This window comes from Pseudonaja textilis, chromosome 1, assembly GCF_049901715.1.
Source record: "Pseudonaja textilis isolate UNSWEBS1 chromosome 1, rPseTex1.2, whole genome shotgun sequence".
In the NCBI taxonomy this organism is placed as follows: domain Eukaryota; kingdom Metazoa; phylum Chordata; class Lepidosauria; order Squamata; family Elapidae; genus Pseudonaja; species Pseudonaja textilis.
Window position 1 is genome coordinate 49,096,687 of NC_141990.1, and position 12,837 is coordinate 49,109,523.

Here is a 12,837-nt window from a genome sequence, read left to right on the forward strand (position 1 = left end):
TGGCATAATCCAAGAAAAACACAAGAGAAATGAGGTAGGGCTGCAGGATAGTTTTTTATAACGTTCTTAATTATAATGAAAGAATACAGTATAAATTCAGTATGAGCATAAATCAACTATGAAAGCCATGTAAATTTAGTTGAAATACCCTCTATTTGCAGGTACCCCGTTATCCATGCAGTCTTATTTTTCAAACCTAGTATCTGCTGTATAGTTTGCGCAAGTAATGATATCATTTGAAAAAAATTGGTAAAGTATATGTTTATAAGATATAGCAATAAGCACTCTGAGTTACCGAATGCCATAATTTTGATTCCAATTTGATCTCTGAAGAAGGTTGCTGAGAAATCTCATTAAAATCACTTTACGAATGGATGCAGGAAATAGACTTGCTTATCTGTCTCTTAAAAAGGCAGCTTGAATTATATTGATGATATTCCATCAGCTGAAAGAAAACTGTTACATGCTGAAGTATAAAAAGAATGCTGAATAACTGTAACCAAAATTCTGATCTGCTTGGCCTTTTGTAAGGCCTTGAAGATATCTGGCTCTGAGCCTGGGCCCAAGGCCCAGAGGATATGAAGGGTCATGTTTCCTAACTATATTAATAACTAGGTTGATTTTTTTTTCATGAGGGAAATATGTAGTCATGAGGAAATGTGTAGTCTAGATATATAAATAAAAATATTAAATTTGTATTATACTGTAATCGTTTTAACTGTTTTATGTTCATTCACCACCAAGAGTCATTTACTTGTGATGGGTGGCCATAGAAATGTAATAAATTAAAAATATGAAGTCATATAATCATCTAGTGATTTGCTAATGTTCAGCATCTTGTTCTTTTACCTATTTATTTTACCCAAATAAACAATTCAGCTTTATGAATTTATGTATAGTTCAGTGATGGCTAACCTTTTCCACGTTGCATGCCAAGTGTGTGCACGTGTGTGCGCACGTCTGCCTGCACCCATGATACAATGCGCACGCGACTCCCCTGCTCCCCTGCGCATGCGTACGTTACCCCACACCGCATGCCTCTGCACAGGCACACGCAACCCCCTGCATGCTGCATGCCTCTGCATATCTGCTCGCATCTCCCATGCATGCATCTCCCCCATGCATGCATGGCAGATACCTTACAATCAGCTGGTTGACAGGGGGGGGGTGCATGTGCAGTGGGGCTCTTCCGGGTGATCTCTCATGTGCCAGCAGAAGTGGCTCTGCGTGCCACTTCCAGCACACGTGCCATAGGTTCGCCATTAAGGGTATAGTTCATATTTACTAGGCTTTTTACATCATAGAACTACATGGAAATTCAGGGTATATAATTATAAAAACACAAGTAAAAATATATTTTAAAATGTGTTTCAATTAAAGTCAGAGTCTTTTAATTTCTGTATTGTATTTTGTTAAAAAAAACAGAGTGAGGTAAAGCTATTCTATTTTTAAAATAGAGAACTATCAAAATTACTTGAGAGAAAAACAAAACACTCCTCTTTCCAATAATTACCTCTGGAAAGGAGGTTTGTCTTAATGTTTGCTGAAAAAATGGTGTGGAAAATAAACAAAGGAGCAGGATACAAATCACTGGAAGCAAGCATTGCTTCTTAAAAAGTAGATACTTTTGAAGAATAGCCTGAAAAGTGTGCATGCCTTGAATATTAGATTAAAAATAACTACTGCCTTGGAGAAGCTATTTTTAAACAGTTTTACTTTCTTCTTTTTTTCACTTAGGTCTTCACAATTCACTTAGGTCTTCTCATGCCCACAAATCCAGCTTTGATTTTCTGTAATTTCTTTTCTTCTACAGTTAATATTGTTCCATATCTCATAATATATAATATCCTTTACTTGATATTTCTGCTTGTAAGTGTACAAATGTTCTTCGTACGTGCATGTATTTGAATGTATGACAGATGTTTACTATACACAAATGTCTATGGAGATTCTCAGTCATCCAGGGCATGGTTATCTCAGAGATACTTTTTCAAGAGGCAACTGGACTTTGTTTTGTCTTTGAAGACTTTTCGCTTTTCATCCAAGAAACTTCTTCAGGTCTGACTGGATGGTGGGGAATGGAAGGATTTATGCTCCTTGAAGAAAGCTGGTCATTTGCATTATTTTATCGGGTTGTTAAGGTCACCTGGAGGTTTATCTGTGTCAGAACAAACACATCAGGACTAGACTCAGCAGTCCATCTGCATTTAAAGACAAAGGCCACTTTTTTGAAGACAACGAAGTCCACCTTTTGGACAGAGAGGACCACTGGCTTGAAAGAGAGGTCAAAGAGGCCTTCCTCTTCCGTTCCACACCATCCAATCAGAGCTGAAGAAGTTTCTTGGATGAGAAGTACAGTGTTTTCAAAGAAAAAAAAAGCCGAGTTGCCTCTTGAAACAGCACCTTTGAGATATACACAAATGGAAGATAAATTAAGCAAGTTGACCAACCAAGACCACACCAAGAATAAGAAATAGATTACTCTGGGAAATCTCAAAGAAATTTAGGATAATGTCTAATGAACCAAAGGCCTCTCTTGCATTGGTTGAATGTCAGTGTTATGAGACCACCATCCTGAGAACACTGAACAACAATGGTATGTGAGTATGTAGCAGGATTGCAAGAAGAAAGAAAATGAAACTGCCCATCTACAGTTTATGAAAGACCTTGCATATAAGCCAGAAGCCTATTATGAATATTTTGTGGATGGATGAGATCAAAGAAGAACCTTCTTGATTAACTGAAAAGTGTTATATTTGGTTAAAGGCAAACATTGGATTCCTGCATAAGAGCCTTATTCTATCTGTGAAATGTGATGGCAGTATCATGGTTTGGGCCTACTTTGCTGTCTCTGGGTCAGGATAGTTTGCCATCATTGACAGATTATGAATTCTGAATGGTACCAGAAAATTCTACAGTTAAGCATCAGATTACTCTGTTCATGAACATAAGCTTAAGAGAAAGTGTGACATACAGCAAGATGATCCAAAAGAGACAAGTCATGCAAACAAAGGATGGTTAAGGTTAGAGTTAAAAGTGTTTTAATTCTATGAAAGTGTTTTAGATTATATTTATGCAGAAATATTAAATTCAAAAGGATTCACAAACTTTAAAGCACCATTTTATTATAAAAGATGCTTCATGGAGGCCAGTGGTTGTTACGCTCTGCCCATAAAATGAGTCAAGTTTATAGCATGGTTATTTAGATAGCACTATAGAGTTAAACCTCCCTTTTATGAATCAATATTTTTTCAATGATATCTCACACTTTAACTGTGCTCTATATTCCCTACATCTTTCTTCTCTAGCCTTATTTATCTGCAATTAAAGACAATTACCTGTTTACCCTCTACCATATGAAAACATAAATATGATTTCTGGATCACTTGTAGATGTGTCAAAAATTGCTGTGCTATTCTTTTATCTAGCTACAGCATATATTTTCTATAATTCGTTTTAATAGTAAAGAGTTACCAATTTCAGTATTTGTCATATATTTTAAATTATAAAAATCAATTTATCCTTGTTTCCTCCTTGCCAGATTTGCAGTATCTCCTGTTCTTGTACCTCCATATATGTACATCATTAATCTCTTTGGACACTTCTGAATTTCCCTATGCATTCATGGAAAGTCAGCAAGAGAAAGCCAGTTTGGTCAAGCAGTTAGGGCAGCAGCCTACAAACTAGGAGACTGAATTCTAGTGCCACCTTAGATATAAAAGCTGACTGGGTAACCTTGGGTTACTCTTTCAGCCCATAAATTCAGGCCTGAGCCAATTCCAACTACAAGCAATGTATCAACATTTGGTACACTAAACAAACCATCCCTGAACTTGACAAAATACTAGAAGAAAAAACCAATAGTCCACAAATGTGTTGATATTTACTGCAAACTTCCTTTTTTTCTTGCATTTAGCAATACTTTTATCAGACTTCTGTTGGACTTTATTTCTGAAGGCATTGTATAAGTTTACAAAGGAAAAACAAGTCTGCCCTATCTTTCTGTTTTTCCTTCTATACTTGCAGCATGTAAGTCTATTGTATAAAAAAAAATAGAGCAAGAAAGAGGCTGCTAAAAATGAATTTATGGCCTAAATGGTTTTTCTAAAGGATATTTAATCTTGTAGCAAAAGAAGTGCTCTGTTAGTTCCCAAAATACCACCATCCTGTTCAGAGGTATCCCTTTGACAGCAACCATAAAAATCACACCTTAAATTCTGATCACTCCCCAACCTATGGAAGGTACAGTGGACAATGTCTTCTGGTACCCAGCGTGATCCCAATACAAGTAAACGTATGACAATCTCTTTCAGGTTTGCAACAGAGGGAACTTCAGCAGATGCTCAAGGGCGAACCCACCTTTTCCAAAACAAGGATTCACACCCTGGCCGCTCATCCCAGCCACCCTTGCCTTGCATTCTCCTTCCAGCCCATTTCAGGAAACAGGTTTACAGTCTTCTGCTATTTATTAAACCTCAACTTTACCCCTTGGGTTTGGAGATTCACACACGGGACGCCAACTTCTTCCACAAGGCCCTAAAAGCCAGCCTGACCCAGGAGACTTAAATGAAAACACCGACCCAAATTATAACCCGAGTCTCCATGCCGCAGCTGCTCTAGAGTTGATTTTCGAAAGAATATCTCTACGCAAAGCTCGTAATAGGTCCCCGCTCCTTTCCCTTCGACGTCGGCTGTACTCCCCAGGGCAACCTACCCGTCGCCCCTGTCCCCCCACACCAGGGCCAGCCGTTCCTCTGCTCCCCGCTCGCCACCCCTGTCCCCGCCCCTCACCAGCTCTTCCTGGCGGCCGGAGGTCTGCTCGGGTTGGGCTGAGCCACCCGGAACATGTACTCAGCGCCCGCAGTCGGCCGCTCCCTGAGGAGACAGATGCCGCTTTGCAGAATTCGGGGAGGAGGAGGAGGAAGAGGAAGAGGAGGAGGACGGTTCACCGGGCTGCGGACGGGCTGCCGCACCTCTCACTCCCTCATGGTGGTATCCCGGAAGCAGCTTCGGCGCTGGAAGGAAACCGGGCTCGACCATGACTGTTTCCCTGTTGGGGACGTGACACAACCGTGGGGGAGTGGTTGTCTCCCCGTCGCTGCCTTTTCGCCTAAATTATTACACCCCGTTTTCACCCCGCGGAGCTAAACCCGCCGCTTCTCTGCCTGTCTGTGTGTGTCTCTCTCCCCGCAGAAGCTGTATCCTTCTCCCCTCTCGGCGACTGGGATCAGATGGTATGATCCAGTTGCCATGACGAAAATTTGTATACCATCCCTGGGAGCCGGGTGGGGGGCAAGATGGCCACTTTGGCTCGGCTGCAACAGCGGCTACCAAGTTTCAAGGAGGAGTATTTCAGTAGAAACAGGTAACTCGGGCCTCCTTCCCGAGGTTCTTGAATTATTCGTCCAGAAGCGATTCCCTTATCTCTGAGATGATTCCAGGTTTGCGGGTGTTCCCCCACCTTTCTCCCCCCCCCATCGGGAATTCCCACCCCGCAAAGTAGAGTTCACACGTGTAGCCTATGAAAAAGTCACCATGGTAACATAAAAGTAATGGGGAAGGTAGGTGGAAAGATCAGAGAAAGGCGAGTTTCTCACGAGCGTTGGAATTGAAAAGGGAATCGTGTTGATATTGTGGAAAACTGAAAATGATACTTTTTTCTGCTTCTAAAAGTGAAGTTTCCTCCAGAAGTAAACAGTGCCGCGTCTTCATTCCCATGACTGTTGACTCCACCAAATTCATCTTGGCGACAAAGAGAAGGCAGCTACTTCTGCATTTGTTCCCCACCTTTAGCATTAAAAAGAGTCTCTTGGCTCTTTCCAGGTGTCATGGGAATTTTGTCACCTTTAAATGGAAATAGAAAGCAGTGTGTCTGAACAGTTCTTTAAGGAATAAAGTTGACAACAGCTTGAGGAAACATAACTTGTTTGCCCTTGGTTAATAATAGGGGAGGGAAGAGTCACATTGCAATCTGACATAAACTAACTCATTGACCCGGTTGGCAGAACATACAAGGCTAAAGTGTAATTGGCTAGTTAGTAGTTTGTGGTTGAGATGTGTTAGTTTGCAATTTCCATTGGAATTGCGTAGACAGGCTGGAAATGATGACAGCTGTAACTATACTTCAAAATTGGAAACTTTTTGAAATATCACTACTTCTCCAAATAGCCGACTTTTTAAAAGTAATTTAAAAAATAATAATTTGGGCCATAGGAATAAATGTGAATATTGCCATAATAACACAATAGATAAAGAGATGCATTTTTTCTTTCTTTTTTGTTTTGTTTAATGTGGGCAGCAAACTGACTATAAATGGTTCAGAATTTATCTGCTGGTGTTCTAAGTCCCAACAAGGAGATCACATTGTATTACTGTTCTATTTACCAGTGCATTTCTAGATCCAGTTCAAAGTGCTGGTGATAATTTCTAAGCTACAAATGATTTGGGGCAGTGGTATGAATAATTATTGACTGATTATATATCATGAAATTCTTGTCAACTCTTGGTGACCACATAGATTTTCTTCATGGCAATCTGCCCTTAATCAAGTCTTTCAGTGTTCTAACTGCCATAATCACCACTGTAATAGAGTCCACCCACCTTGCTGTTGGTTCTTTTCTTTCCATCTTTGCCAGCATTAGAGGCTCTTCTAGAACTAGGTCTCCGCATTGTAAGTACAAAGTACGATAATTTGTATCTTGAGTGAGACCTTTGAGTTGATTTGTTTAATGATCCTTCTGTTTGTTTTCTAGTTCTGTTCACAGTGTTCTCAGGAGTCTTTTCCAACACCAAAGTTCAAAAGCATGTACATTCTTCCTATCTTGTTTCTTCAATGCCTAACTGTCACTTCCATAGAGTGTCTCAGGGAATACCCTGGCCTGCATTAGGCATTCATGGCTACTCTTTGAAGTCCTAGCCTGTCACTTATTTCTTGACTGCTAAGTAAATATACCCATGATTTAAGAACTTTTTCAGAAGTCCTACTTATTGGACTTCATTAAAATCTGTAGGGTTGTTTGGGACTAGAGTACCTTTAGTAGCTTCTAATGTTTCAAACCCATATGTAAATGTGTTTGAAAGCACTTTTAAAACAAACTTGCATCTTCTTAACTTCTTTTAAATATTTGAAATATTTTTCAATATCTTTGAAATATCTATGTTTTGTTTATAAATATTTATTTTTATTTGTATCCCATTTTTATTATTTTTACAAAATCTCAAGGTAGTGAACATAGCCACCATACCTTCCTCCTCCTATTTTTACCACAACAAGAACCCTATGAGGTGAGGTGAGATGAGAGAGAATGATTTGTTCCATATTATACTAAAGCTCCATGTCTGGTTGTTTGTTGCTTCATAGGACAATATTTTTTAATGAATATAAAAGAGTGCAAAGCAGAACAACAAAGATGATTAGGGGACTGCAGGCTAAAATATATGAAGAATGATTGCATGAATTGGCTATCGCTAGTCTAATGAAAAGAAGGACTAGGGTGTGACAAGATAGTGTTCCAATATTTAAGATGATGGGGTCAACCTATTCTCTAAAACACCTGAAAGCAGAAAAAATAGCAATGGATGGAAACTAATCAAAGAGAGAATCAACCCAAGGAGCAATTTCCTGATAAAACAATCAGTTCTTGCCTAAAAAGTTGGAGGTGATCCAACACTGGAAGTTTTGAAGAAGATATTGGACAACCATTTGTCTGAAATGGTATAGGGCAGAGTTCCCCAATCTTTCTGGATTGGTGGCCCAGAGGTGGGAGGGCAGACACCTTTATGTGTGTATACAAACAGGACTGTGAGCATGTGCATGAATGGGGCCATGAAGATGCATGTGATGCAAACAGAGTCATGAGTACCGACGCAACACTAGCACCTGCCCAATACTGTAATGCTAGCGCAAGTGGGGGGAATGTATGCTCATAGCGAAGCTAGCACACGGACGCCACTGCAATGCTAGTACAAGTAAGAAGTGTGCGCTCGCAGTGTCGCCAGTGTCTATGATGCAGCATCACTAGCATTTGTGTGACGCTATGATGCTAGTGCGAGTGGGGATGATGCGCACATACCTGCACTGGCCAGGCATTCATGTGGCCCACTGGCCAACAGGCCACGGCCTGGTAGTGGGCCACAGCCCACAGGTTGGGGACCTTTGGTATAGGGTCTCCTGCTTAAGCAGGGGGTTGGGCTAGAGGCTGTCCAAGTTCCTTTCCAGCTTTCTTATTCTGTACCTTTGCTTCAGTGCTTCCATGGTGCTGCAGTTAGCTGCAGTCACAGTCATTTTTATATTCCCTGCCAGCTTCCTTCAAAGTCAGAGGGAAGCGGGCAGGAAGTTGGAAGTTATTCCTACTCATCTGTGGTGATTCTGTTTCTCTGTTTAGGTAAGGAAATATCTCTGAAAAAATGACCCAACAGCCCATAGGTTGTCTAGTACGGTAGATATATAAATATAAGATCCTACGCCTTGTACTCTTCGGTGTTTTATTAGACAGAATTGTCAGCAGATTCACAGAAACAAGTGGGATAGCGTGACAATAGTAGAATCATACAGGCTAAAAAAACGAAGACAAAGAGAAAAAAAACAAAGGAGTTTAGGCCCATCATTAATTAAAAACAGACTCTAATATACAAATGACATTCATAAAACATCTAAACCATTGAGTGAAAATAAGAATGAGAGAGAAAAATCAACGCAATTTTAAACTAGTTTATTCCCTTTATAATTAGCTGCCACGGCTGCCACTGCTTTTGCTCTAATCTTCCTTGCTGCAGCAACATCCAGTTCTGCTTGCTGAATTATATATACCAGTTAGACTGATGTATCCACTGTAACCGTGGATAAATAAATTGAATTCTTCATGCCAAGTATAATTTACAGATCAATACATAATGCATTAAATCTTTTGCCCTCAGAACACACAGATAAACAAGGATTTCACTGCTAGTTCCCCTTTGTAACTCTTATCCAGATATGATGAAGGCATTTATTGAAAGCAAGGGACAAAAAAAACATACCTCAAGTAGAAATCTGTCAAAGCCTGAAGATAAGTGGACTTTCTACTACAGGTAGTCCTCATTTAATGATCATTTGTTTAGCTCCTACTTGAAGTTATGGCGGCACTGAACAAATAGTAATTAATGCCCAATACCCAAAGTTACGGCCTTTGCAGCAGTCCACGGTCATGATCAAAATTCAGGTGGTTGGTGGTTTGCCATCATTTACAATTGCAGAAGCACTTCAAAGTCTCCCTACCTGCCTGTTTCCTGTGAATCTCTGCCCTTTGGCTACCCTGCACTCTTTTGCTTCTGCTGGCCCTGCTGCCATGAGCTCCACTGGTCCTACTGCCCTGCTGATGTTGTGGCTCCTACTACTGATGAACCAAGCACAGCCTGGCCATTTGACATTGTAGTCCCTCCCCTCCTGGTCAGGTGATCAAAATGCAGGTACTTGGCAGTCCACTTGCACTTATGATCCCCCACCCACTTAACCTCCCCCATCTTTTGCCTTTTGGCTGCTTTGTCCTTCACCATCTCTGCTGTCCTGCCAATCTGTGCTCCAATGGCCTTGCCAACCTAATCTCCAGTGGAACTGCTGTCCTAGGCTTCCAAAACCTTCCAAAATGTCATGAGAAGACTGCACACAATTTGGCAAGGCTACACATCATTTTGAGGAAAAGGCCTGGTGCAGCCAGCAGCTGCCTCATGAAGGGCTAGCCAGGCATGCCTCAGCAGCAGTGGGAAGTAGAAGACAATGAAAATCAGCTGGGGCTGATAGGGCAGCAGAAGCAACAGAAAACATGGTGGCCAAAATGGCAGAAATGGGAGGAAAATGGGCGAGTGGGGAGAATTGAAGAGGAGGCAACCCCTTACCTCACTGAGGCTCAAGCCTGGGATGGACCAAGTCAGGAATGACTTGATTTGAAGTGGGTTCTTGCCCAATAATGATGTGGGATTCAGTTATCAATAGCAATGGGAAGAGCTAGATTTTGGCCACTAAGAGATAAACTCAATTGGCATTATACTTTATGACTACCTCGCTTAGCAATGGAAATTCTGATCACAATTGCTGTCGTTAACCAGGAATTACATGTACACAATTTAGTTAAAATACACTTTAGAAAATTCTTTGTTATAAATTGTGCACCAAATCTGGAGAAAATCCACCAAGTGAAGCCACTTCCTCAGGTTATCCTTAAATCCTGAAATATGCTTGTGTTCTTCAGGTGGGGATAATATATGAAATATAAACAAATTTAAGATCAGACACCCCTTCTAGTACTTCTTCCAGACATATGCCTGGCTAAATGGGAATCTGTATTTCATCAGTCTTTTAAAATATAGAAGGACCTTAGCTACATTAAGAATAATTAAAGGTATGCTCTCTTCCATACTAAGCAAAGCTGCGGGGGAATCTTGGAGAAGAATGGAGATTGCCCTTGTATTCTAGGGGAGAGTTTTTCTCTGCTTTAGGGTATCCTAAGATTTCACAGAAATGTCAGGTTTTGTAAAAGATTAAAGACAAAAAAATCAAGTATAACCAATTTTCTATTACTAAAACTTTGCCTCTTGATCAGGTTTTTTTTAAATTAGGAAACATATTATATGGCCTCAAAGATGTTCAAATGTTCTTGTCTAAAATATATTCAGCATTGTCTTGGTGAGTTACAAAGAGGGCTGAAAAAAACAGATTGGTAAATATAATACTTTAAAAATATAAGTCCATAGATGGTGATATCTTTCTTAGTAATATCGCTTATAAAAAGAACATGGGGTTACAGAGCAAATATGAGTGTGCTGTGACTGTCCCCCCACAAAAGGTAAAGCAATTTTAGAGGGCACCAACATAAATATAATTTCCAAATTACAGAAAATAATTATTCCATTTTTGTTTGTATTGTTCATTTCACCTCCAATACTGTGTTCAATTCTGGGCACCAGAAGATTCAGACAACTGAAAAACATACAAACAGTGAGGATGATCAAAGGCTGGAGTCTACGTTACTAAACTAAGTACTGGTGGAATTGAGTATGTTGAGACAGTGGAGTTGGGGATATGATAGCACTTTTCAAGTACCTGAAAGGTTAAAACCTATTTTCTGTTCTGCCAAAGTAAAGAATAATGATCTAAAATTATAAAGCATGTTCCTTCCTAATGTCATGAACTACCTAAGAGTGGGACCAGTAATAAGGAAGCTAGTAAGCTATTTTTCAGTAATTGAAACTGGAAGGAATCCAAATTAAAGCATCCCTAACTAATATTCATACAACCTTTGTTAAGGATGTATGAACATTTGTCAGTAGGGCTTTAATTTGGATCCTTTCCCTACACACCGTTTGGACTTGATGGTTTCTATGGTTTCTATTCCTATGATTTTTTAAAAAATGATACTAAAATGATGGTAATTAATATATAATTCAGTTATAAATACTTTTATAGTTTAATACTGAATGTTGTAAGGCAGGGGGTATTGTAAGTTGTCTTTACACCTAAGAGTGGTAAAAAGGTATTAAATAAATAAAGGCATTTGATTTAATAAAAATAAAACTATTTGCGTAACAATCTTTAATATAAATGATCACAGTACAAATTGTTATCCCTTTTGCTTTCAGGTGTGTAGATGAATACAGAAAAACAGAATATTATGCTGCTGTAAAAATTCAGAGTTGGTTTCGAGGGTGTAAAGTCCGGGCATATATCAGGTAATTTAAGCTAATTTAAGCTATATAGCTGTAAACATCATAAATATCTTTATCTGAAAACTAACATGCATGTCTACTTACATTAGAGATAAAATCCTTTTTTACATGAAATGAGGAGTTTAGGTTTAATGTTCATTTTCTTACAAAATGATTGCAATTTTTTTTTCATATTTGGTGCTGTTTCAAATTGGTTAACAAGAAAGAAATATTGAAACATACACATAGGGGGAGCTATGCAAGAATAAGAACATTTGTTATATAATCAACAACCATTTTGTTGGTTATACAACAAATTAATACTGAAAAGATCATATGTTTGAAACAGCATGAAGAGTTATACTGAACATGATGCATTGAGATACACTCTTCAGAATACAAATTGTTCTAAAACTGAAATTGATAAAATTGATATTGAAATTTCATATTCAGAAACTTAAAAGCTGTAAAAATCTCTGTTAATTTGTAGCATTATATCCTTACTAAAGTATTTTGTTTTAGGTATCTGAACAAGATGATGGTATTTATTCAGAAATGGTGGCGGGGATATCAAGGGCGGAAAAAATTCAGAAAAATGGTGGAGGTAAAATTAAGTTTTCAAAACTGTATTTAAAGTTTTTCATAATTTGTATCAGCATAAAACAGGTGCAGTTATTTTATTGGAACAAATATTTAAGTGTTCAGATATCTGAAAAATAAAGCAAATAGGCAGGGATAAAAAAGATAAATAAATCTTATATTTTTGTTATTTTGAATTTGTTCATTGCAAAACAGGATCTCACTGGTTCCTTGTGCCACAATCCTCTTATTCAGCAGTGACCACAGAATCCTGCTACATTTGTTAAGTGTCAAAGTATTATTGCATCACAAGTTCCAGCCTTTTGGGGTGTACCATCAAGTGTCTGTAGAAAAGTAGTGAGACTTGTGTCACAGCATTGCAATTCTACTTTCATCCGTTCAATCTTCCCTTCCACCTCAGAGGACACTGCTGCTGTTGTCTAGAATTTCCAGCAGATAGTACAACTGGCCAGCCTTATATGAGATTTGAAGTTAAGCAAAAGGAGACTTAATAGTATGGGTAATTCTCCTTTAGCAACTGCCCCAGATAACAGCTGTTCACAAATATAGACTAGTAAA

At 39.0% G+C, this 12,837-nt stretch overlaps 2 protein-coding genes across 7 annotated transcripts in view; one reads left to right on the top strand and one right to left on the bottom strand.

The window, feature by feature from the left end:
* Nucleotides 1–4,922, bottom strand: part of GPATCH2 (G-patch domain containing 2) — a 106,280-nt gene extending 101,358 nt beyond the window's left edge. For 2 of the 4 annotated variants that reach the window (XM_026695749.2, XM_026695748.2), the window contains exon 1: nucleotides 4,792–4,922. In XM_026695749.2, coding sequence (XP_026551534.1) covers nucleotides 4,792–4,847 — 56 coding nt within the window. In that variant the 5' untranslated portion in view covers nucleotides 4,848–4,922. Of the gene's footprint in view, nucleotides 1–4,580; nucleotides 4,731–4,791 lie in introns of those variants that run through there. The other 2 variants (XM_087933540.1, XM_087933534.1) reach the window with 2 other exon arrangements.
* The window catches only part of SPATA17 (spermatogenesis associated 17), an 86,923-nt gene continuing 78,931 nt past the window's right edge, over nucleotides 4,846–12,837 (top strand). The window contains exons 1-4 of one of the 3 annotated variants that reach the window (XM_087933555.1): nucleotides 5,276–5,365; nucleotides 7,223–7,284; nucleotides 11,614–11,703; nucleotides 12,202–12,283. In XM_087933555.1, coding sequence (XP_087789681.1) covers nucleotides 7,280–7,284; nucleotides 11,614–11,703; nucleotides 12,202–12,283 — 177 coding nt within the window. In that variant the 5' untranslated portion in view covers nucleotides 5,276–5,365; nucleotides 7,223–7,279. Of the gene's footprint in view, nucleotides 5,073–5,212; nucleotides 5,366–7,222; nucleotides 7,285–11,613; nucleotides 11,704–12,201; nucleotides 12,284–12,837 lie in introns of those variants that run through there. The other 2 variants (XM_087933563.1, XM_026695750.2) reach the window with 2 other exon arrangements.